Source organism: Marmota flaviventris, chromosome 3, assembly GCF_047511675.1.
Source record: "Marmota flaviventris isolate mMarFla1 chromosome 3, mMarFla1.hap1, whole genome shotgun sequence".
NCBI classification, from domain to species: Eukaryota; Metazoa; Chordata; class Mammalia; order Rodentia; family Sciuridae; genus Marmota; species Marmota flaviventris.
The window spans coordinates 101646634-101671389 of NC_092500.1; the positions used below are offsets into that span (position 1 = coordinate 101646634).

A 24756-nucleotide genomic window follows, 5' to 3' on the forward strand; every position below is an offset into this window, starting at 1 on the left:
ACAATGCCTTATGAATCAATGCATCACAAACCCACATTAGTTTTATTTCCTTTTGTATCTTTATTTTGGAAAGATTCTTTCTGTACCTTATCATATTTGATCTACCCAACAACTTTGAGAAATGAAAAAGGTAGTTGCTCTAACACTCTTTTAATGGCTTAAAAGAAATACAAAAGGAAGTCCAGGAGGTAGAATACTTGCCCGGGTCACAAACGAAGACTGGCGCCCGTTGCCTGGTGCGTGTCCACTTCCATCACCTGTCTGATGCCAGCAGGCCCAAAAGGCAGCACTTGCCCCAACTGTACAGGGACAGGAGAAAGGCTGCTGTTTCTTTCTTTTATGAAATGTTGGGGTTTGGGGTTATTCTTGTTTTCTTGCCCACCTAGTCTTCTAGTTGTTCTGTAGCCCACCTAATTGAATCCCAGCTTTGTTCCTTGACAGAGCATTTCCTGCACAGCAGTTTATCTATCTAAGCAGAATAACACAAAATAGATGGTGAAAAAAAAGGGACAGACATTTCCTGGCTATGGGAGCCTGGAGAGCCATCTCCAAATCAAATGGCTTTTGTTTGTTTGTTTACTTAAATTGCTCTCCTGGGTGACACCAGCCCTGCTCAGTAGTTGTTCAGCAGCCCTAGAGCCACGCCCAGCCTTCCCTCAGGCACTCATATTGCCAACTGGGCATTCCTGTCACCAAACTCTGGGTGGCTTCCTCTCTTTCAGAATGGCTACACCCCTTTGCACATTGCTGCCAAGCAGAACCAGATGGAGGTGGCCCGCAGTCTGCTGCAGTATGGGGGGTCTGCGAATGCAGAGTCCGTGCAAGGTGTGACTCCCCTTCACCTGGCTGCCCAAGAAGGTCACGCAGAGATGGTTGCTCTGCTCTTCTCGAAACAAGCCAATGGCAACCTGGGGAACAAGGTAGGTGTGGCCCCCTTGGATTTGCCCTGTAGTCCTGGTAGTATGTGTTGGTGTCAGCTCATCAGATATAAATCTACACGTGGAGCACCTAGCGCGGGCTCAGCTTCTGAGTCAGGTGGTGTGTGTGTGTGTGTGTGAGGTCCCTACAACAAACAGCCCTGTGTAAATTTTGTCTCGGTTTGTGAATGAATCAATAGAGTCAGAAAGATTGCTTGTTCTCAAGGTTACAGGTCACTGAACAAAAGCTTTGCCTTTTCTCCTACCATGCTGTCTTTCTCAACAGATTCACGATGTGCAAGAAGTTCTAAGTGAAAATCCAGAGTATACTTTCCTGAATATAGGCCAGTGTGTAACTTCAGGAGTATTTTCAGTAATTTGGTACTAAATATCCACTTTCTGTGGAGGAAGATTTTTTTTTTTAAATACTGATCTATACGTTAGACTAGCCATTCTTAATTTAGGAGTATAGGTATATGAGCATGATATCTACTAAAATTGTATACAACACTTTGGGTTTATGGGCACATGAGTGCCTTTCTGGCTGAGGTGTTCCTAGATTCCCTCAGCTTCTCAAAGGAATTCATGACCCAAAAGAGACTAAAGAATCGGTTCTTTTTTAAATAACTGATTTATTGAAATATAATTCATATAAAATTTATCCTGTCACCTGTACAATTCAGTGGATTTTAGTACATTTAAAGAATTGGAAAACTATCATTACCTAACGTAGGACATTTTCATCACCCGAAAAGGAAATTCCATCTCTGTTAGCAACCACCTTCTGATTCCCCACAAAACCCCCGTCGCTGACCACCACCTACCTGTCTCTGAATTTTCCTATTCTGGAAATTGCATTTAAATGGAATCAAACAATATGAAGAGCTAGTTCTTTAGATGATAAATTAATATAACAGTTTCAGAAAGGCAAGCATTTTAAGGATGATTTCAGATTTCCTAAACCTCTGATCCGATGGTTCTTTTCATTATAGGTTTGGATAGGTGACCTCCAACAAGGGAACCATTGTAGTCATGGCATTCTGGGTGTCTTCCTTGTCCCATGTAAAGTGAGCTACATAAGAAGACAATAATGGTGGCAGTGTGTTTTTGTTCAGGAAACACTCTCACCCCTGCCACCCTCCCAAGGCAGATTCCTGGTGTTACCCCGAGAACTGAGCCAGTCACCTGCCTGAGGGGCTAGCAGTTGACACAGTGACATTGGCACAGGCACCTGCAGCCAAGGAGGGCCACTGTTCATTGGCTTCTGGTCAGCCTTGGGGAATGCAGAAGGCAGAGGAGGGCAGGTGGAGTCACTAATGGGGCCACTGCCTGTGACTTCAGAGGAATCAGCTGTTGGTCCCACTGTTAGCAGAGTGTATTGAGGTAAGGTGCAAGGAGGAGAAGACTTCTGACATTTTTGTACAACAAGAGCTCTGATTCATTACTACCCTCCGGAAAAAGCTGTGATGAAAAGTCCATGAACGTGGTCTTTTCACTCCCAGCTCTTTACAGATCCTCCCTGCTCTTTACAGTGCTGCACTGGCTGTGATCCCATAATAGTACGCTATATTTAAAGAGTACATTGTGCTTTTCAAAGTGATTTTACATGAACTGTGCTTTCTCAAATGCTCCTTACGTTCCCTCTAGATAGGTCAGTGATAGAATCCCTATTTTCTAAATTAGGAAACCAAGGCTCTGAAAATTTACCATGGAAATAGAAAGTGTTGTCATTGGAAGGTACTCTAAAGTTCATTTATGACCTGTGAGCCAAATCCAGCCCACCACTTGTTGTAAATAAAGCTTTATTGGAACACAGCCATGACCATTCACTTCTAGAGCCGCTTTGTTACCTTAAGGGACAAAGTTGGGTACTTGCAACAAAGACACAGATTTAAAATATTGACAGTCTTACCCTGAACAGAAAAAATTGACACTTCCCGATTTCATTTAACTATCTCATTTTTTTAGGTAGGGATATTGAGGCTCAGAACAGGAAGAGTTTTGCTAAACAGGTGGTCAGATAGCAGGCTGTGGCTGCAAACCAGGCTTCCAGACCTCAGTGCTCTGTCACAGTAGCCTGGAATTGTTTCCTGCCTCAAAGCTGATGAACATCTTTCTTTTTCCAGAGTGGACTCACTCCTCTCCATCTGGTAGCACAAGAAGGCCACGTTCCAGTGGCAGATGTGCTCATCAAACACGGTGTCACAGTGGATGCCACTACCCGGGTAAGGCAGGCAGCCCTGAGCTAGCTTCTGTCCTCATGGCTCCCCCTGCTGAGCCTGTGTTCTCTGACCCAGGCCCAGGGTGCCTCCCTCATGCCTCAGAATCATCTCTTCCCCTGGGGGACAGAATCCTAAGGATCTGGTGGAACTTTCTTCCCTGCCACTTTCTGGCAGGGAAGTAGAATTCAAGGCAGTAGAATTCAAGGACACCATCCTAATGATCTCACATTCCCCTTGGGAATTTTAAAAAGTTTGTTGGAGCTTTGAGCTTCTGCAGCAGAAATTTGGAGGAATGTTGAATTGTGATCTGCCTTGTATGAGTTGCAGAGGAAGGTCAAAGGGGGGGGGGGCTTCCTTGGAGTCACTCAAAAATGCAGCCCCTTCTATTCCAGCTGTTAGTTGAATTCAGCTCAACTCGCTTTGAACCTCTTTTGTGTGTAAGGAGCTCAGTGAGATGGTGTGAGCGAGGCACATGCAGTTTGGAAGCTGGGCTACAGGCATTTGTGGTTTAGTGTGGAGATGATTGCAAGAGACAGGAAGGAACTGGAAATATGATATTGGTGGGAGAGAACACCCGGGAGCCCCGAGAGGGCCAGGGTGCTTCCAGCTGGTGGGAAGGAGGAGGCTTCCTGGAAGAAGTGCATTTTGCTCCTTTCATCACAAGGTAGTTGTATTAAAAGGAAGGGACAGAGTGACGCCACCACCAGCCCCACCCCTTCCAGAGATCTCCTGGAGCACTAGGCAACATGAGGTCATCCTGAGAAAAAACTGGAACCGCCTCTTTGTCCTCACCTGCCTGCATCAACAAGAATCTGTTTTTAAAAAGCCAAGAATGTTCTGGATCTTTGGGGCTTCTCTTGTGTGCCTAGTTTAGTCTTTTAGGTTCCTTCCCTGAGACCCCCTATTCTTTGGGTTAGAACTGCCTCAGGGATCCTAAGCCAGCCCGCTACATGAGGGTCTTGCCCACAGCATCTGTATTAAGATGATCTCTGCAGTCCGGCTCTGGCTCCCTGGGTACGTTTGGGAACAAAGAGTTCAGAGGGCCTTGGCTCAGAGGCGGCACCAAAATATTCGATGGGGGCTGGGGCTGGAGCTCTATGGTAGAGCATGTGCTTGGCAGGCATGAGAACCTAGGTATCAATTCCCAGCACTAAAAACAAACAAAAAAATATTCATCAGGACAGATTCCTTGAAAATAAGCTCCTTCTTAGACCAAACTCCCACTATTTCAAGAAATGAGCATTTCCTATAAATTCCATTACACTAAACTCAGTGACCCCAAGCAGCCTTTGGGGATCTTACAATGGGAGTTCACCTTTCTAATGAAATAAGTCTGCAATCACTGGGGTCAGCCAGGACTCCATGTGTCCATTTGTCCTGCTCTTCACACTCTTCTCAGCAGAGGGCCCCATTGCTGTTCCTGTCTTCTTAAAATGACTCCTCTTAGTCTCTGGAGCACAGCTCTCTCCATTGTCCCTCCAGCCTCCCTTCCGACTTTCCCTCTGAATGTTGGTGCAGTCCTTAGGCCCCTCTCTGTTCTCCCTCCACTTCATCTTCGATACACTCATTTATCTCCAAAGCTATCAGCTCTCCCATAGGCTGAGGATGACTCCTAGCCCAGCCTTCATGGCAGGGTTCAGTGTCCACCCTCCTGTCACCTACTTGACTTCTCTGCCTGGCTCACCTCCAAACATCTCAGACTTCACTTGTCTGACAATGAACCCTGCTCCTTCCCAGGCCAGTGGTATCTGGCTGGCAATAGCAGGACACCACGTAGCAGCTGTTAACCTTCCAAAGGGTTCCCCATCCATTCTCTCTTTAAATTACCTGCTTTTTAAAAGAATTTGATTAAATGCACAGTTCATGGTGGCTTAAGGTCTGCCCAGAAGCCCTGAAGGTCACCTATGCTCAACTTCTTGCATTTCAGATGGGTTACACTCCACTGCACGTGGCCAGTCATTATGGAAATATCAAGCTGGTGAAGTTTCTGCTACAACACCAGGCAGATGTCAATGCCAAGACCAAGGTACAGGGTGCCTTAGACCCCACTCCTAAAAGGGCACTTCTTAAGTGCCCAATTAGAATGGAGCCAGACCTACTCTGAGCACACTTGGGGTTCTGCCAGTTTTGGATTTGGATCCTGAAGGAGGAAATGGGGAAAAATCCTTTTTCTTTTTTTGTCACAAGTAGAAGGTGAATGGATTCCATGATATGTGGGTGGTTCTTTCTCTACCTGCTAGCTGATCCTGCCAAAATGTCTACCTCACTTTATAGCTAGGATACAGCCCCTTGCACCAGGCGGCCCAACAAGGACATACTGACATTGTGACTTTGCTACTGAAAAATGGCGCTTCCCCAAACGAGGTCAGCTCGGTGAGTACCCGCCCCGGCCTGATTTCAGAAAACTGTTCTTCCCTGGGCAGCAGCCCTGGGAGACATCCCAGAGCCATAGAGGTTGGTGTACACATCTGGGACCCAGACAGAGCTGCAGCACTTTGGGTATTCCGGGGGATAGGGTATTGAGATCAGTTTCTCTTCTGGTGACTGAACTTCATCCTTGTAAATAGCAGTTACTTCCCCCTTTTATATTTGATTAAACATTTTTGTGGATGCCTCTTCTGAAGTATGTGAGGCTACATTCGGTGTGGTACAAGTGAATCAAATTAAAGGTCTTGTGGAGTGTCTGATCTTTCGGGGTCTTGGGTTATCCTTAGCAACTTTAGTGATCAGGGCTCAGTATGAACTTATCATCTGACAATGTGAGGTTTCATTAGATTCCCTCCATGGCTTCTCCCAATTCTGAAAGCATGTGGACCTTTGACTACAGATGTGGGTCCTGAAATTGTAACTAGAGATGGGGCCAAATCTGGATGGATCCTGGGCCATGTCCTGAAACTAGAAAACATAGAAGAAAAATAGTCTTCATTGATTTTCACTTAGCTCTTTCTCTTAAAGTCAAAGTAGAAAATATGGTCCCTATCCTATTTCTGGTGACCTGTAATTTCTGATTGGCCTGCCTAGTTCACTGAAGTACAGGGATTGTTTTAATTGTTGCGATGCTGTTATTGACACCCAGAGAACAGACTTTGGAGCAGTGAATGTTACTCTGTACCCTCCTGTTTCAGAATCACACATGGTGACTTCTGACACCCTTCCTGCCAGAGGGTTCCCTCTTGGCAGTCTTGCCTTGCTGTCATTTCAAGCCCCCACACAATGCTACAACATGAGGTGTCAGCGCTCTCCTCTCTCCCTGCCCTAGTCTGAGTGGGCATCTCTGCTCTCCCACTGATGCAGCCATCTTGCTTTGGGCTCCAAGGCAAAATCTGTCCACTCAAGCCCTTCTGAATAGTCAGAGGTGAACTTAGACTCTGTACAGGTGGCAGAGTGTCCTTCCTCTCTTGCTCCCTTGTCTGATCTCACCCTCTTGCTGCCATTTTTTTCTAGAATGGAACCACACCTCTGGCAATAGCCAAGCGTTTGGGCTACATTTCCGTAACAGATGTGCTCAAAGTTGTCACCGACGAAACCAGTGTGGCGGTATGTGTGCTCCTCCGGGCACTGCCCGTCCCCACTCCACCCCACCCCCCACCACAGCCTGACAGGCAGGGCGCCCTGTGGGTGACTCTCCAAAGCCTTGGGTAGGAAGCATCCTGCCAAAAGGGTAGCCGCCAAGTAGGCTCCATCCTCAGTTGAGCAGGGTTATACTGCCACCTAGTGGCCTGAGGAATTAGAGCTGTGGCCAGACCTAAGGGAGTCACTGTGAGGTGAACCGGGCTTGGGAAGGGATGAGGCGGCAAGGTCCCCTGTTATCCTCTCTGGGATGCCACCAGGCCTCAGCTTCCTAGGTCTGGTTTTCTTTTGGGGGGACAAACTTCCTTTATCACCTCCTCTTCTGTCCCCTCATGGTGACCAGATCACTGCTGGGCTGGTGAAAGGGTGGTGGTGCTCTGTTTGGGTTGAATTCTCGCCGCCTTCTCCTTTCAGTTAGTCAGTGACAAGCACCGCATGAGTTACCCTGAGACAGTGGATGAGATCCTGGATGTCTCTGAAGATGAAGGTAAAGTCAGGGAGGGGTTGGTGAGCTCTGACCAATGGGAGCAGAGGGGCGCTGAGCACCCTGAGTGGCTTCCTGCCCCGGCCAGGAGGCAAGGGTCCCCTGCAGCCACCCAGGGTTCTGCAGATGTGCATTGACACTGAGGAGGCCCACTTTTTACAAATGTTGTCTATTATGAAAACAACTGCTTTCCTATAGTCTTAGGTGGAGGAAAATTGACATCTCAGAGATTAACATTTAAAATTTTGTGAAGCTTCACAAGTATGTGTGTGTTTGCGTATATGATGAATGTGTATCAAATCGAGTGTGATTCTACTCAGCTCAACTCTAGGGCTGTGAGGAGCTTTCCTGGTGCTTTGAACAAATAACAAGTGAGTTGTTTAAAATCCATGAGCATGCATTTTAATAAGCTGCTCTTCTCATCACATAGTGGGTCAGGAGGGGTTCAGGTTCTGTTCATTACTGTGGAAGTTACTACATTTCAACTTTATGAACTACCCAGTGCTTTTACTATTATTCCTTCCCCAAATAAGTCTTGTATCCTTGCTTGAGTGTGAGAGAACCCTCATGAAGCAGAATAGTGGGGTTGGACTGGGTTCACTCTGTAGACCCTCCCATCTATAATTCAGTGGTTGTACAAACCTAGTCAATTAGACAGCTGAATCTTTCCCTGTGTGCCCCTTAATAGCATGCCTCTTGCTTTACCTGACTTCAGTGTTGTCCTTCCTTCACCTTGGCTCTTCTTTGCTTTTCAGGAACCGCTCACATATCTATAATGGGTATGAAACACTTTCTGTTCCCTGTGGTCTTTTCTCACCAGAGTGCATTTCACCCTCAGCAACCCAAGTTCCCACTAATCCATTCCTGCTTTCCATCCTCTGATGGCTCACAGTCCGAGCCCAGAGCTTGACTAAAACAGGACATTTACGCCCAGGAGTTCCATCCTCAAGGGGGCAACTCCTGCCTGTCCATCTCTGTGTCTGTGCCCATGCCACCATGTTTGTGGTCATCACTGCATGAGCGGTTGTGATTCCATCCTGTCAGTTTCAGATCACAAGGCCAGGGCACTCACTGCTAATGATAGTCAATGACATGCAAGGACAAGGACCCTGGCTCCAAGTCTACTTAAAGCAAGAGAAGAAAACAAAAAGGCAGTGTGGGGTGTGGGCAGCTAATTCACCAGTAGCTTGAACTTATTTGTAATGAAGCTTTAGAAATAATGAAATTTTAGGGACCATGTTATAAACACACACACACACACACACACACACACACACCAACACCAACCTATAGCCCTTCAAAATAAATGGTCTGGTCTGCAGTGGGAAATGACAAGCTAAGGAAGTTCTTTCTGGCACACACACACACACACACACACACACACACACACACAAACAACCTACAGCCCTTCAAAATAAATGGTCTGATCTGCAGTGGGAAATGAAGTTCTTTCTGGCTGTGTTGTCTTTCCTACAAAGTCTGGCATAGACTGAGTTAGGAACTGACCACTGCACACTATACATCAGGGCTGGAAGGAATAAGACTGAGCAAAATCAGAGCCAATGGTCCCTTTGAAGCATCAGAGACTTCTCTGTGCTTCTCAGGAGCAAGCATTAAGAGGTGGACAAGGAGAAGCACTTTTTCAGGAGGTCTCCACCCTGTCACTCACTTGAGCTTGTGTTCTTTCAGGGGAAGAACTTGTTGGCTCCAAGGCTGAGAAGCCGGATTCCAGGGACTTGGATGAAGAGAAAGAGCTGTTGGATTTTGTGCCAAAGTTCGACCAAGTGTAAGAAAGGGCTCACTGGAAGGGTCACACCATGCATGGTCAAGGTACAGCCCTGCAGCTCAGAGTAGGATTGCAAATCGAGGAGAAGTCACAAGGACAGGCCCTGGGTGTGCTGCCAGTATAGATGGACGGCTGGCGGGCCAGGCTGCGGCACCAGCACCTTGACCACCAAGCGCGTACTCAGAGGCCTCCCTCACAGTGCGCTGTCAGTTGGGTCTCTTCACTTCCAGCATCCCCGCCATGCACCTTTCTTCCCCCCTCCCCCCCCCCATACTCACAGCTTCATGATCACACCCCTTCTCCTTTTCATGCACACTCAGCTTCTCCTCAGAATAATCTTGGAGAAAGGTTCACGTTAGAAATTTGCCAAGCTAATATCAAATACTGACCACATCCCTCCGTTGGTGAGGTACCTTAGAGAAAGCCCACGGAGGTTCTGTATCTACCCGGAACCCATTTCTCAGCCCTCCCTGTCTGCTGTGACTTAGGCCACCACAGATCCATTTTTCCACAGAGATGTTTTGCAAATAAATCTACAATCAACCAGTTTTTAGAAACACTGGGATGTTTCCCATGGCTTATACAAAACCAGACAGCAGGACAGTAGGAAGGGAAAGTGTTAAGAAGTTTAATCTGTTGGTGTTTACTAAATATCTGTTAGAAAAAAAATACAGAACTTGGACCCTTATGTAGATTCATTTGGTGGGATCAAAACCCACACCAAGTGCAATTTAGATTGATGAATGAATGAGGTCAGAGTAAGGGTTCTGTTAGCAGGCAAGAGAGAGCTGCAGAAAGAGCAGATGAGTCGGGGCTGGAGGGTCCTTCTGAGAGATATGAAGGGCAGCTAGGCTCTGCAGAGTCACAAGGGAGGAGACAGCTTCAAGTCTATTCAACCTGTGGAATCATCTTATTGCACATGCAAGGGGGTACTGAGGCTGAGGTGAGGGGATGGGTTGCTAAGTCATTACAAAGGTACTGAGGTCTTTCACTTAAGTCTCTTGGGAGAGATAGGGGGTGACTTCAAAAGTTCCGCCCTTTGATTTCCCAATGTTCCTGGTACACAGGGTGGAATCTCCAGCCATCCCGAGGATTCCTTGTGTCACACCTGAGACAGTGGTGATCAGATCTGAAGAGCCAGAACAGGTAAGAAGCACCATTTCTCTTGTATTCCCATTTGCAGAGTGAGGATATGACCCCAGGACAATGCTTATTTTGAGATGACCTGGAGGGCAAAAAGAGCTAGCATGGAAAAACTTGTTGTGCTTCCAAAGATCTGTGATTTTGTGTGCTCTGTGTAGCCCATGTTCTTGGCATTCTCATTATCCCAGATGTGAACACCGTGGGGCTCAGGGAGCTCTAGGGTGTAGGAAACACCATCAGAATAGTCTAATGATGAGTGAGGGTGAGAACTGACACCAGCAGTTCTGGCTCCCAAGACCATGTTCATGGCCAAACCTCTGTGCACATATTCTCTGCATCTTGGGGCAGCAGGCATAGAAGGGAACCTGTGGCAGGTGGAGTGCAGCCTGCACATCTCACAAAGCTCTGGGAGAGTCGCAGAACTCTGTGCTCCTCTCACATTCGTAAGAGAGGACAGCTTCCATCTCCTCTTCCTCCAAAGAATTCTGGGAGCCAGAGACACCAATACAGACAGAAAAGACATGCCAGAGAGCTGCTTTGGGTGTAGGGTCTTGTTCATTATGGTATCCTGTTTTATGACTTCTGAGATTGCCACCTGAATTTATCCAAAAAAGCAGGGATGGGAGGCAGTTTAATTTTATGCCATTGGCACTTTTTTTTTTTAAGGACAGGGGGACTTCCTGGGGAGAAATGAAAATAGTGCACTGTTTAAGGTTGGATGTCACTGTCCCAAGGCCTGATAGCTAAGTCAGTCATGGCTGTTAGAATCTAGCTAAAGTTGATTTCTTTCTCTGTTCCCTAAGTGGTGTCTGTCTCACAGCAGCAGCCATAGCCCTGGACCAAAAGTGGCGCATAGGGATAAGCCAGCCACGTGGCTGTTGAGCAGCAGGTTATATGTCACAGTGATGCAACATGAGTATAGCTGGGTGGCATTTGAGAGAAATGGTCAAATATGGCCCCCAGAACTGCAGTGGCATATTCCCTGGATGCTGCTAAAGACAGCAGTGAGAACCAACTGAGTAGACCTGGGTTCTGTTGTTTCCTGACCACTTCATTCCCTTAAAATCTCTGGGGGGAGGGAGTACTAAGGTTCAAACCCAGGGCCTACCACTGAGCCACACCCCCAGCATTTCTCTTCAACTCTGCTTGAGTCATAACTCATCAGGGGCAGTTTCCTGGATTCCCACTAAGTGCCCTGTCCAGGGCTCTATATATCCTGTAGAGGAGGACCATGAGCATCTGCCTCCTAGGAGTCGCTGTCCAGCTGGGAAGAGAGGACTTATACACGTGGGAGCAGGTAGCACAGAGTGCAGGAAGGGTAAACAGTGAAGTGCTTAATGGCGTGCTGTGAGTGAGCCCTTCCAGAGTGCAGAGAAGGCAGGCTGGGGTCAACAGGACAGCTCTATAGAGGAGAAAAGGCAGAAAAATAGGTGATTGGAGCAGGGAAGGTCGGGGGTGAGGATGTTCTGGACCAGGGGGAGGATGAATAAAAGCAGAGTTGAGAATCCATCTAGAGGCCACTGAGGCCAGATGCAGACCCTGCTGTTCTCCAGAGTCATTGTGGTATTCAAGGACCTGTTACAAAGCAGCCAAATGGCCCCTTTGGTTGTAAGGAATGTCCCCCTTCTACAGAGGAAAACAATAGGAAGCCCCAAAGACTTGGTGTGTTCACTTCCCATACCTCAGATGCCTACTAGCCAAGTAGGTAGGAGGGGATGGTGCAGGGTCCAGGGCCAACTCTAGAGGAAAAGCCAGTCTGCCTGGACAGAGCTTCTCCACGGGGGCACTGTGGGAGGGAACTGTGGGCAGGTGGGCAATGTATGCAGCTGGCAGGGGACCTAGAACCAGACTGAAGAGCGAGGACTCATTCCATCTGTTCCCGCACTCTGCTCCGGGGTCTGGAGCCAAGCTAAGGCCAACAAGAGGGGAGGAAGCCAATGCTTCCCTTTAGACCCCAGGAATGCCTTGTCCCCAAAGAGTGAGTAGGTGAGCCTGTGAAAGCAGGTTCTCCATGGCACCACTCCAAAGCTGTTGTGGCCTGGAGCAGTGTTCAGGTGGCTCAGGGGAGACAGGGGGCCCTTTTCTCCTCTTTAGGCATTTAAAGAATATGATGAAGACTCACTCATCCCCAGCAGCCCCGCCACAGAGACCTCAGACAACATCAGCCCTGTGGCCAGCCCCGTCCACACAGGGTGAGTGACACAGGACTCTGGGACCCACTCTGGCCGTGGGGTGGGGGTGGGGGCAAAGGTGCCCAACATGGATCTGCCTGTGCCTCCAGGTTTCTGGTGAGCTTCATGGTCGATGCCCGGGGAGGCTCCATGAGAGGAAGTCGCCACAACGGCCTGAGGGTGGTGATCCCTCCGCGGACCTGTGCCGCACCCACACGTATTACCTGTCGCCTGGTCAAGCCCCAGAAGTTGAGCACGCCACCCCCGCTGGGTGAGGAGGAGGGCCTGGCCAGCAGGATCATCGCGCTGGGGCCCACAGGGGCCCAGTTCCTGAGGTGAGACGCTGCTTTGCAGGACATGTGGGCAACACGTGTCCCTAATCCATTCCCGTCCTGCTCACCCCACTGCCACCACCTCAGCAGCAACCACCTAGAACAACCCTGCCACAGGGCAGAGCTGCCGGAACTCATGACAGAAGCAGAAGCGGGAGCCTCGCCCCCTTGCTTTGATTTTTCTCAGGTACTCTAAGGAGTCCATAGCCCTGGTGGAGCTTCCTACTCTCAAATCCTACTGGGACACTAGAGAAGGGAATGGAGATGGGGCTACTTGGGGGACCTCCAGGATTTAATTATGTATGCACTGAAATGGTGGCACTAGAAGGCAGCCCCTGCAGCCTCGTCCCTCAGGACCATAGGATGAATGGACTTCAGGTGCCTATTCCTCACCTTCTCTGAAGCAGACTAGGGTCTGCTTGGAGCTTTCTTGTCCTTCATGCAACAATATCCAGGGTTGTAATGTTGGGACAGGTGTGGCCTTCCCATCTCCATCCACCCTCCTGTCAATCGTCATTTGCAAAGCTTTCTTATTGATTTTCTCTTTAAATATAAGCCTAAAATCCTACCTCTAAAGGAAATATCATTATGGCCATTTAATAGATGAGAATGCAAGGGCTCAGAGACCTATCTAGGGATGTCCCATGTTTTTTGTTTGTTTGTTTTGGGGATTTTGTTTGGTTGGTTTTGTTTTGTTTTATTTTGTTGGTACCAGGGATCAAACTCAGGGGCACTAGACCACTGAGCCACATCCCCAGCCCTTTTTATATTTTATTTAGAGACAAGGTCTCTCTGAGTTGCTTAGGGACTCACTGAGACTGGCTTTGAACTCACAATCTCCTTAGCTGCTGGGATTACTGGTGTGTGCCATAATGCCTGGCGTTCACATGGGTTTTCTTAATCAGGTCTGAGGATGAGATCATTTGGCTGAGCCTCAGCCAAGCACACAGGCCAGGAGAGTTGCTGTCTCTGCATCTGTGCCTGCCCTACCTGTCACTCCAGACTCATGGGGAGCCTCAGGAGCCTGAGGCAGGTCTAGTCCACTCCAGAGAACTTCCAAGAGGGGACCTCCACTGTGGCTGTGGAACCCCTTTCTCCTGGGCAGGAGTGAACTGCCCCTTCCCTCCCCCTCCGCCCCCCCCCCCCCGGGCCACCTGCACATGCAGGGAAACAACTTGCCTACCCTCTGCTCTGTCCCTGTCTCAGCCCTGTGATTGTGGAGATCCCCCACTTTGCCTCCCATGGTCGTGGGGACCGCGAGCTTGTGGTTCTGAGGAGTGAAAATGGCGCTCTGTGGAAGGAACACAAGAGCCGCTTTGGAGAAAGCTACCTGCAACAGATCCTCAATGGGATGGATGAAGGTAACAGAGCCCCAGGGATACCAGATCTCTCACTTTTGGGAGATAGAATTTGAGGCTGCACGTTTGGGGTGGGCTATCAGGGCTGCCTGGAATTTGGGCAGCAACACGAGGCTAGGAATTGGCCCCACGTAGTCAAGCTCTGGGTCCCCAGGTCATGTGAGTGGGTGCCCTGCTTGCAGCCACACCTCTTCTGCTGGGCCTCTGGGCCTGGGCACTTCTCCCTCCAGGACACCTCTCTGCCTGTCACAGGGAGGGTGTGCGCCCTGTGTCCTGGAGATAAGGAAGCTCAGGCCACGGGGTTAGTGGCTGATCTTGAGCTTAGTGTGACAAGATGGTTGCCCCGGGCTGTGTCATTCCAGAGTTGGGGAGCCTAGAAGAGCTGGAGAAGAAGAGGGTCTGCCGCATCATCACCACGGACTTCCCCTTGTACTTTGTGATCATGACTCGGCTCTGCCAGGACTATGACACCATTGGCCCTGAAGGGGGCTCTCTGAAGAGCAAGCTGGTGCCCCTAGTGCAGGCAACGTTCCCAGCAAATGCTGTCACCAAGAAAGTGAAGCTGGCTCTGCAGGTAACACAGGCCCTCCTGGCCAGGTCCTGGAGGGTGGAAAGAGTGCAAGGCCCTGGGAAAACGGGGCATCCCACGCTTTCCACCAATACCATTAGAATTAGGTTTTTGACTTAAAAGCTTAGAAAGTTGGGTGGGAGGGATGAGGCAGACGCAGCCTGACAAGTTGCAGAAAGTCCCACATCACACATTAAACTGCAAGGCCGCCTATGCTCAGCAGGAGAAAGTTCCTGCAAAGATGTGCCATCCCTGGGAAGGAGAGGCAGAAGGAAAAAGGGTTCAGAAAGGAGAGCTAATCAGTGACATCAGAGCTGGGACAGGCCCTGTGCTCAGAAAAATGAAGATGGTGGTCCAGCAGCGGGGGGCAACCTCTCTCACCAGGAGTCTCTGCCCTGTGCATAGAGGGCACCATGCCGTCTCCCGTCATGCCTGCCCCTCTCCTGCCTGGGGCTGAGTATCTTGCCTTTGGCACTTCACAGGCCCAGCCTGTCCCAGATGAGCTAGTCACCAAGCTCCTGGGCAACCAGGCCACGTTCAGCCCCATTGTCACGGTGGAGCCAAGACGCCGCAAGTTCCATCGTCCCATTGGGCTTCGGATCCCACTCCCTCCTTCTTGGACTGACAACCCAAGGGACAGTGGGGAGGGAGACACCACCAGCCTGCGCCTGCTTTGCAGCGTCATTGGTGAGAGGTTCCCCTTTGTCCCTGTCTAGCAGCACTAGCTCCTTCTGTAACACATAGGAGGGCAGAGGGAGATGGGAGAATGCCAAGCCAGCAAACGCGGCAGTGGGTTTTGTTTATTTCCCCTGGGGATGGTGTGCTCTTCCAAGACGTAGGGGGATGAGGAATCTGAATTAAAGTCCATTGCCTGGTGGAAGAGCCCTCTGAGCCCTAGGAGAAGCGGGTACTGCAGGTCACAAGGAAAAGGGGCAGAGTATGAGAAAATAGGTGTGCTCAGTGCTGCAGACCAAGCAAGTGTCACCCAGAAGTCCACCTCTGCCCTCGCACACTAGGACCTTAGCACCATGTTCACATCCAAAAGAGTGTCCCCAGCCCCACTTCTGCTGGTGTTGCAGGCGGAACTGAACAAGCCCAGTGGGAAGACATAACGGGAACAACCAAGCTCGTGTATGCCAACGAGTGTGCCAACTTTACCACCAATGTCTCTGCCAGGTGAGACGAGGCCCAGCCCAGCGTCTCAGGCTTGATCTTGAGGCTCTTTCATTACCCCTCCACACAGAAGCGCCCTCAACCGCCAGACGTGGCAGAGTCACCACTGTGTGGCTTGCAGGTTGTGCCTGACCAGATGGAGATGGAGCTTTGTTTTCCTCCGGAATTGAGGAAGGTAGTCATGACTTGCCCTCTCTTTTAAGGTTTTGGCTGTCGGACTGTCCTCGGACTGCTGAGGCCGTGAACTTTGCCACTCTGTTATACAAAGAGCTTACCGCAGTGCCCTACATGGCCAAGTTTGTTATCTTTGCCAAAATGAATGACCCCCGGGAAGGGCGGCTGCGTTGCTACTGCATGACAGACGACAAAGTGGACAAGACCTTGGAGCAGCATGAGAACTTTGTGGAGGTGGCCCGGAGCAGGGACATAGAGGTATGCCTGGGTCCTTGAAGGCCTCTAAAACACTTCTCATAAGAAGATAAAGCTCTGGAGCCAGGGCAACTCTCAAATGGGTTCAAATGAGAATGGCAGATGAGAGTATTATGTACACAGAAAGGATTATTATCATAGGTGAAATTAAAATATAGCAAGGTTTTACTGGCCCTTCTCATGAGCTCAACACCTTTGGACAGGTAGAAAAACAGACCCAGGATTTTTTCAGAAACTGTATTGTGATGTCCTAGTTCTGGAATGTTCTAGATCAACTGCCTAGGGGCATAAGAAAATTCCTACAGAGTGTAAAATCTTTTGGGGCAAGGAAGCATGACTCATTCATCATAACCTTATAAATAAAGCCTTTTCCAAAACAAACAGTGGTGTTTCTCAGAACACACTCCTGTGTGGCCTGCTGTCCCCCTGTGTATCCACCTGACTTGGGTGGGGTGGGAAAGACCAGAGCGTCAAGGCAGGACATCTGAGCATTTCTACCTGACAAGCTGTATTTGATTTTTCTTTCCTACAGGTTTTGGAAGGAATGCCCCTTTTCGCAGAACTTTCTGGGAACCTGGTACCTGTAAAGAAAGCTGCCCAACAGCGGAGCTTCCACTTCCAGTCATTTCGGGAGAACCGTTTGGCCATACCTGTAAAGGTGCTGGCCTCCTCTTGCTGGCCTCTCCTCTGGATCTAGAAAGCTGGGAGGTGAAAAATCTCTAAACTAGCCACCTGGTGGCCACCAAAGGGCCTGCTGAATCTTCTTTTATGTTTGAACTTAGGTGAGGGACAGCAGTCGAGAACCAGGAGGGTTCTTGTCATTTCTGCGCAAGGCGATGAAATATGAGGACACCCAGCACATCCTCTGCCACTTGAACATCACCATGCCCCCCTGCACCAAGGTGAGCCACTACCTGGGGAGGATCTTTAGCCAAAGATGGGTTACCCTAAGGAAGTTCCCGAACAGACCCCAGGACAAACACCTCCTTAGGGCTTCTTCCTATTGAAACGCAGCCTTTGAATTCCCTGAGGTACACATGGGCTCTTTACTCTCCTCTGGACATTTGTTCTATGACCTGGCAGGGGAAGCATGCCCTGGCTCTCTCTGCAAAGCTCAGTCCAGCTCTGGTCATGTGACATGAGGAACAAATGTGTCAGATGGTGATAGGTTTATTCACTCTGTGAGCCCTGAGCCCTCTGGGATATGAAGGTCAAGTGTCCTCCTCAACTTCCCTTTCTGAGGCTTCTGAGGTTTTGAAATGCATTTTGAATTAGATGTTCAAGGTTACCCAGCCACTGGACAGCTGTTCTCCAGCCTTTTTTTCATTTACTCACTTATCTTCCCCAGGGTGCTAGGCCCTCAAAGAAGGGGATCCTGGTGTCCTCAGCCACTGCAAACACCCAGGGTTTTGAGCTCAACAAAGTAGTCTTCAGCAAGTATGTTCATTTATCCATATCTGTCAGAGCACCACGGTCACCACCTATGCTAGGGACTTCGGAGTGATCATGTCCTCAGAATGTCTTGTTCCTTGTTGGTGTTGTTTGGCTGTTGTTGTTGTTGTTTTAATCATTAGCCTTCCATGCTAAACTAGAAAGAAGCAAGGACCCATTCATATGTCCATGAATCTGTTTCTCTTTTCTTTCTGGGGATGAGGGTTAACCAATACCTCTCTCCAGAGAGAATTCCTACATCTTTGAGCAAACAAGTTCTTATTGTTAAGCCTGAAGCCAGTGTCAGAAGCTGATCTGTTGAACCTAAAGGAATCCAAAAAGAAAAACTGAGTTTTAAGGTCAAACTTCGGTTCCATGGCCCATACACTGGGTGCCTTGGGAAAACTGCTTAACCTCTCTATGCCTCAGTTTTCTCATCGATGAAATGGGGTTAGTAATAATACCTATCTCATAGGTGTTTGTGGTTGGTGTGAGCATTAAATACAGCCTTGTGCATGACAAGGGCTACATAAGTTTGCCATTATTCCTAATAAAGTATTCAAGTTTCATCAACTTCTTTTACTCCCACCTCTTCCGTCTACTCTGTTGAGCCTCTAACGGAATGGAGCTACTTACTCCTGCCAGGACCACAGCCTCAAGGCTCAAGTAACCTCCTCTGAGAAGGGGGTATACCCAAAATCCAAAGCATCCTTTCTTTGACTTTCTTCTGCAGGGGAGCGGAGCAGAAGATAGGCGAAGGACCTTGACACCCCTGTCCCTGAGATACAGCATTCTCAGTGAATCAACACCAGGTATCAACCTCTTTGTGATGATGTATTTTTGCTCCCCCTAACTATTTTTTTTTAGTACTGGCAATTGAGTGGTACTCTACCACTGAGTAACATCCCAGCCCCAAATTTTTTTACTTTTTTAAATTTTGAGACAAGGTCTCATCAAGATCCTCCTGCCTTGGCCTCCCAAGTAGCCAGGATTACAGGCACACACCATTGTGTCTGGTTGCTTGCTCCCTTTGAAAGGTTATAAGTGAGCTTGTGATGCCTCTACCCTCCATGCTGCTTCCTCAGCCTGTTCTGCCAACAGCACGCAGAGCCTTTGACTTGGGTCTCCACCTGACCTCTTATAGATTCAGCACGGGTGTATACGGAGGTTCACAGTGGGACCTGGGCATCCATCAGAGACTGTATAAACATGCCTGTCAGTTCTGTGTCCTTCTCAGGCTGCTAAATAAAATCTAATGCATCTCTTTAGGTTTTCTCAGTGGGACAGACCAAGCAGATATGAAGATGGCTATTATATCAGAACACCTCGGCCTCAGCTGGGCAGGTGAGTTGGGGAATTGGGGGCAGAAGAGGACTTTGTCTCACCCCTACATCCCCTTCTCTTTACTGAGCAATGGATAAAGCATTTTCAACCCTTGTCTCCATTACCCATTGTGCATCTGATTTGCATATCTGGGTAGATCCCTTTGCCAAGCCATACCACTGAGTTCCAGTGAAAAGCAGGGTGTTCTCTTCCTCCTCCCTTTCTGTCTGGTTTTCCTTTGAAAAAAAGAAGCAACTCTTGACTTTACAAAAGATCTCACTATGGGGCTGGGATTATAGCTAAATGGTAGAGCACTTGCCTAGCATGTGTGAGGCACTGGATTGGATCCTCAGCATCACATAAAGATAAATAAATAAAAATAAAGGTATTGTGTCCATCTACAACTAAAAAGAAAAATTTTTTTTAAATCTCACAATGTATCTAGTTCACCTTACTTTATAGATGGGAAAACTGGGATCCAGTTCAATAGAGTTGTGTAATTAGCTAGTGACAGAACCCAGAAAAATCAAATAAACAAAAGAAATGCACAAACAAAACATCTCCCAAAGGCCTGTGCATGGCCTCCTCCACATGATGCATGGCCTTTCCTTTGAGGCCAGCTCAGCTGAGGGAGGTTGGGGGAGGCCAGTCTTAGCAGGTCTCATTGACAATTGGCCATAGCTGCAGCCTGCCAACAGCAGTGACAGATCTGATTTGAAGGGAGGCAGGCAGACAAAAGAAAATCTACCCTCAAACTGTGTTTTATACAGCCATAGGCCTACAATCTGATTCTCCCTCCCACCCCACTTTTTTAAAACTTTTATGTGAATGGATTCCTAGACTCCCTCCCTCACCTTACATGCCTACACAGTGCTTTAGACAAACCCAGAGCCTCAGCAATAACTTGGTGAAAGGCAGTGTCATGGGAACTCAGAAGTTCAGGGACTGCTCATTCTTTAAGTTACCCTCTTGCTGCTTTGAGCATGTGTGTATGTATGTGTGTCCATGTGTTCCCATACATTTGCACATATGTGTGTGTGACATGTGCTTGTGTGCAAGCATACGTATATTGCATTGTGCCCATGTGTGTATAAGTGTGTGCATTAATGAGTGCACCTGTATGCATACGTGTGTGAGTGTGTTGTGTACATGTGTTCTGATTCACATTATTTATTACTCTTCCTCTGGTCTTTCTCATCTTTGAAATCAGACTCTGAGGCACTTCTCCCTCATAAATATCTGTGAGTGATAACAATAAAAATAATCAGAGGGTAGGGGAGCTACAATTCTGCATCACTGCTATGCATTTAGATGAAAACTTCTATTTTCATTTTAAACATAAGTAATACCTTTTCCCAAAGACGTGTAATTCCAGAGTTGCCTTTCTGCCACCATTGGACCCAGGAGGAAAGTAGGCGGCCTCCCAGTTTGGCAGGCAGTACTGCGGTAGGGCCAGCAGCCTCAGCTACCTCTTGGTTCCAGGACTAACTTGTCATATGTGCCCGGAGAAGCTGCTAACCTTGCTAAGAGGCTCATTCTCATCATCTCGTATCTGAAGTCCTGAAAGGCAGGGCATTGTTCATTTACTTGCTTGATCATTCTTTCAACACCTATTTCCGGAACACCCCTCCCCTGCCCTGTTTTTCTGGGCATACAAAGCTGTAGGTTCCTGCGTATCAACCAGGTCCCTGGTGAGGAGGAAACAACGAATCTAAAGGGAAAGTGCTCTGACTTCCTGTGCTCACATCTGCTCTTGGTGTTTGCTTGCAGAGTTGGCCAGAGAGCTACAGTTCAGTGTGGAAGACATCAACAGGATCCGTGTAGAAAACCCTAACTCCTTGTTGGAGCAGAGCACAGCCTTGTTGAACCTCTGGATCGTCCGTGAAGGCGAAAACGCAAAAAGTCAGTATCCCAAGCTGAGGAGGCCTCGTTCCACAGACTTGCTAGGACCTACTTCTTGCCCAAGTAGCTCTTCCTTCCAATTCCACCCCTAATGCTGGTCCTTGTGATCTCTGTCTTTCTGTCTCTCTGTCTCTCTGTCTCTCTGTCTCTCTCTCTCTCTCTCTCTCACACACACACACACACACACACACGTACACACACACTCACGCACCACTCACAGCCAAAAGGACTTCCAGGCAATCCTGCTAGAACACATTGCCAGTGAATCTTGGCCTCAGTCTTTCTCCCACCCCCTGATGACAGCATATATGTCGACTCATCTTCAGTCTTCCTGTTGGACTTCTCATCCAAATGAGTGTTGGCTTAGAGCAGAGTGTGGGTGGGCCAAATCCCAGAAGGAACAGTTCTGTCCCCAGGCACATCTTTGTCCAACATGGAGGAAAGATTTGACTCACCCTCTTTTCAAAGTATCCTCAACCAAATTCCTGTCCTCAACAACACTAAGAGAAATTTGAATGTTTTCATTTGCATCTCAAATCAACAGGCAAGGACTCAGAATTTCAAAAGGACAAAATCCAATCATTCTTACCCTCATTTTCTTGTTGTACTCCTCTTAGATTAAAAAACATCAGTCTTTGGATGCTTTGCTGAGGAGTTGGAGGTGTAGTTCAGTGGCAGAACACCTGCCTAGCATTCATGAGGTTGTCACTAGCCCTGCAAAAAAAAAAAAAAAGTGTGATGGACACTGCTAGTTTTTGGAAAAGATCTGTTGTAGCAAAAAAAAAAAAAAAGAAAAAAGAAATATTTTGGGTCGATTCTGACAAAAGTAGGGTCCCTCACCTTCTGAAAAAAAAAATGATCATCTCCCTTCTCCCATCATCCTCCTGGCCCAGTTTTCAGGCCTGCAAAACAATCCCTGGCTGCTCTAGAATCATGAGAATTTGCTCCTCAGGTGCCTCTTCTCTTCTTTCTTCTGACAGTGGAGAATCTGTACACAGCTTTGCGGAACATTGACCGCAGTGAGATAGTGAACATGTTGGAGGGCTCAGGCAGACAGAGCCGCAATCTGAAGCCAGACCGCCGGCACGCGGACCGGGACTACTCGTTGTCACCCTCCCAGATGAATGGTGAGTTTCCTCTGGTTGGAGGCAGCTGCTGGCCTGGACCTTCCAGGCACCAGCTCTCAAGGCCCCTTCCCAGGACACTTTTCCCTCCAAACCATTTTTCCCCCAGGGAGAACAGAGACAAGCAAGAGAGACAGGTGGCATACACCTGTGCAGGTGGGCACACTCCCCCATGCCACCTGCCTCTGTAACCACATGTGGAGTGTCTCCCAGGCCTCACCACTAGCACAGAGGTCCCAGCAAGGCTGGATGTGGTGGGAAAGAGCTTGAGTCTGGGAAGCACCTGGTTAGACCCTTGCTCCACAGTCCATGAACTTTCTGTGTCACTCATCACAAGGCATAGGCTCTCTCTGGGATATTGGTGTCCCTATTTTAGAACGTTCTGTGGTTGGAAAGCAAAGGTTCTGGTTCGAGGTCCAGTGTGCATTAGCTGGATGTTGTTTAAGAAATCCCACTGTGGCCACGTGGGGAGGCTAAGTGGTTTCCTTTAGTTTGAGTCCTGTCTCTTTCCTTAACTCTTTCTTTTCTGTTTTCCTCATTCCATCTGTCTCCCTTCACTCTCTTTGGTGTGGTTCAACATGGCAGGGAGCCCCAGTGAGATCTAGCCCAAGGAGAGGCAGCCCTGGAGGCCCAGCCTTTGCCCCAGGACCCCACAGCTGCTTCTTTTTGAAGCAGCAGTGAAAATAGCCACCAGCACAGCTGGAAGGCACAGAGCCTGGGGGCTCCCATGCCTTCCTTTCACCTGCCCTCTGTAGCCAGTGGGCAACGAGTAGAAGAGCCACTTCAACCTCAGCCCTCTGTGGTGTTTCAGGAGGCCTGGGTTCTGTCCCATCCTTCCTGCCAACTCCCTGTGTGGCCAAGCTGTCTCCTCGACTTTAAAACCAGCTGCGTTAGATCCCTAAGATTCTTTACAGAACTTGAAAACATTTTTAGCTCTATGAAATATGTTCTTCCAGTATCAGATATGTCACCCTGTGCAGCTGTATGGCAATGTTAATGCTCCCTAAGACCCTAGTTTTAAGGGCAAAAAAAAAAATGATCATGTTGGCAGTGATGGCCAGAGAGTCTGGGCTGAGCCGGACCCAGGGCCTTCTTCTGCCAGGCAGAGCCTGTGCATGCCAAGCCCTTCCCCATTCTCTCTCCATGTTCTGTGTCTGTGAAACATGCCATCTAGGGCCACCAGGTGTAGAGCTCATCTTCTATTGATCATGTCCTGACACCTTTCTCTTCTACCTCTGACCTCATCCTAACCTCTGGTTCACTCATTCTCTCACACTTCCTGTCTCCACTGTCTCCACCTGGGCCAGGTGTATGAGAGCCGTCAACCTCCAGAGATGCATGTCACGAAGGACTCCCAGTGCCCACCCCCACGCGTCTCATGGCTGTCTCTCTGGACATACTGTGTGTGCGTGTGTGCATGGCGTGTTGTCTGTGATGCATCATAGTGGCTGCCAACTGTGTGTGCTCCACTCACTCTTCAGATGCTCCAAGACAATGGTCCACACCTACAGGGATTGCGGCTGGTCCCCACAGCAGTAGACTCAGCCAGAATATTGCAGGGCCTCCCAAGTAGGTCAGCTCTCTTCCACAAAGGGATAAATAGAGAGTAATTGAGAAATCTTGCAAATTTCAGAAAATCCAAGTGACAAGGTACTGGTCCCTGAGTGGGCTTCTTAATATCCCTTGTGCTATTTTACTTTAGTCGAGTCAAATCTGCAAGAGTTTGGTTTTTCTGTGCCCTAGTTAATTACTTAAAGGATTAATGGAACATTAGAATTCCATGAGTCTGAATAAGGAAAGTCTCCATTGGCCACAAGACTCAGGCCTAGAGACCTCAGTGCCCAAGCAGCATTGTGTGGCCTGGGTCTCTGCACGTCCTGTGTCTGGTGGAAGGAGCTCTATTGCAGTTATTCAGCCCATTTGGCTAATATTTTTCAAGCATCAACTACATGCCAGGCCTTGTTCCAGGCAGGGGAGATAAATCAATTCTTGAATAGACAAGTAAAAAAAACCTCTACCTTCATGAAATCCACAGTCTTCCGTCGGGAGAACCAAATGATGTCATAACGTGAGGGAATTATGTCATGTGCTATTAAGTCACCAGAATGATATGGGAGAAAATAGACCAGAATAAGGAATTGGGGGTGAGGGGGGGGTGAGGGTGATTGCATTTGAACAAAGGCATGAAGGAGATGAGGGAGTGAGCCTTGTAAATAATATCAGGAAAAGAGCATTCCAGAAGGGCATCATGCCTGGTATGTTCACAGAATTGAGGGGTCTATGGAACTAGGGACAGAAGTATCAGGAGAGAAAGAGAAAGACAGAGGACAGGCATGAGGCTGAGGGGCAACAGGGGAGCAGCCCTGGAGACTACCATCAGGACACTGGATTTTGTCCAGCGGGTTTGAAGCAAAAGAGTAACATGATCTAACAACATTTTTAAAGGATTGCTTTTCCTGCTTTGTTGATTTTAAATGGTCACAAGTCAAAAGCTTCTGTGCTTCTGGGCTCCCCTGAGTGCCTCACAGCCCCTCTGTCCCCACTGCTCCAGCAGGTGTCCTGACAGGCCTGGGCTCTCTGCCCTGCCTGGGCCCTCCCCTCAGCCCAAGCTCATAAACAGATGCCTGACGTGGTCCATTCCACCTTCTAGGCACAAGAATTGGCTTCTATGTGTTTTTTCCTACCCTTGTCCCAGGAAGGCTCTTCCCACCTGGGTGCCCTTCTGGTCTGGAAAAAATAAAGCAAGAGGGATCAAAGGTACAGGGTACAGAAGCAGCACCCTTCTGCATGGTCTCTGGCTCTCTCCCAGGCAGGACCATGTGA

The 24756-nt window shown here is 48.6% G+C and overlaps 1 protein-coding gene across 1 annotated transcript in view; it reads left to right on the top strand.

Annotated features, from left to right (window-relative positions):
• Positions 1 to 24756, top strand: part of Ank1 (ankyrin 1) — a 123184-nt gene that overhangs the window by 72620 nt on the left and 25808 nt on the right. Inside the window, exons 17-37 of the mRNA XM_071610181.1 lie at positions 723 to 920; positions 3044 to 3142; positions 5067 to 5165; positions 5414 to 5512; positions 6584 to 6676; positions 7124 to 7196; positions 8883 to 8979; positions 10047 to 10125; positions 12217 to 12314; positions 12404 to 12628; positions 13832 to 13986; positions 14346 to 14557; positions 15034 to 15238; positions 15631 to 15727; positions 15928 to 16156; positions 16686 to 16811; positions 16936 to 17055; positions 18318 to 18396; positions 18854 to 18928; positions 20678 to 20809; positions 21790 to 21936. Coding sequence (XP_071466282.1) covers positions 723 to 920; positions 3044 to 3142; positions 5067 to 5165; positions 5414 to 5512; positions 6584 to 6676; positions 7124 to 7196; positions 8883 to 8979; positions 10047 to 10125; positions 12217 to 12314; positions 12404 to 12628; positions 13832 to 13986; positions 14346 to 14557; positions 15034 to 15238; positions 15631 to 15727; positions 15928 to 16156; positions 16686 to 16811; positions 16936 to 17055; positions 18318 to 18396; positions 18854 to 18928; positions 20678 to 20809; positions 21790 to 21936 — 2737 coding nt within the window. The remainder of the gene's footprint in view (positions 1 to 722; positions 921 to 3043; positions 3143 to 5066; positions 5166 to 5413; positions 5513 to 6583; positions 6677 to 7123; positions 7197 to 8882; positions 8980 to 10046; positions 10126 to 12216; positions 12315 to 12403; positions 12629 to 13831; positions 13987 to 14345; positions 14558 to 15033; positions 15239 to 15630; positions 15728 to 15927; positions 16157 to 16685; positions 16812 to 16935; positions 17056 to 18317; positions 18397 to 18853; positions 18929 to 20677; positions 20810 to 21789; positions 21937 to 24756) is intronic.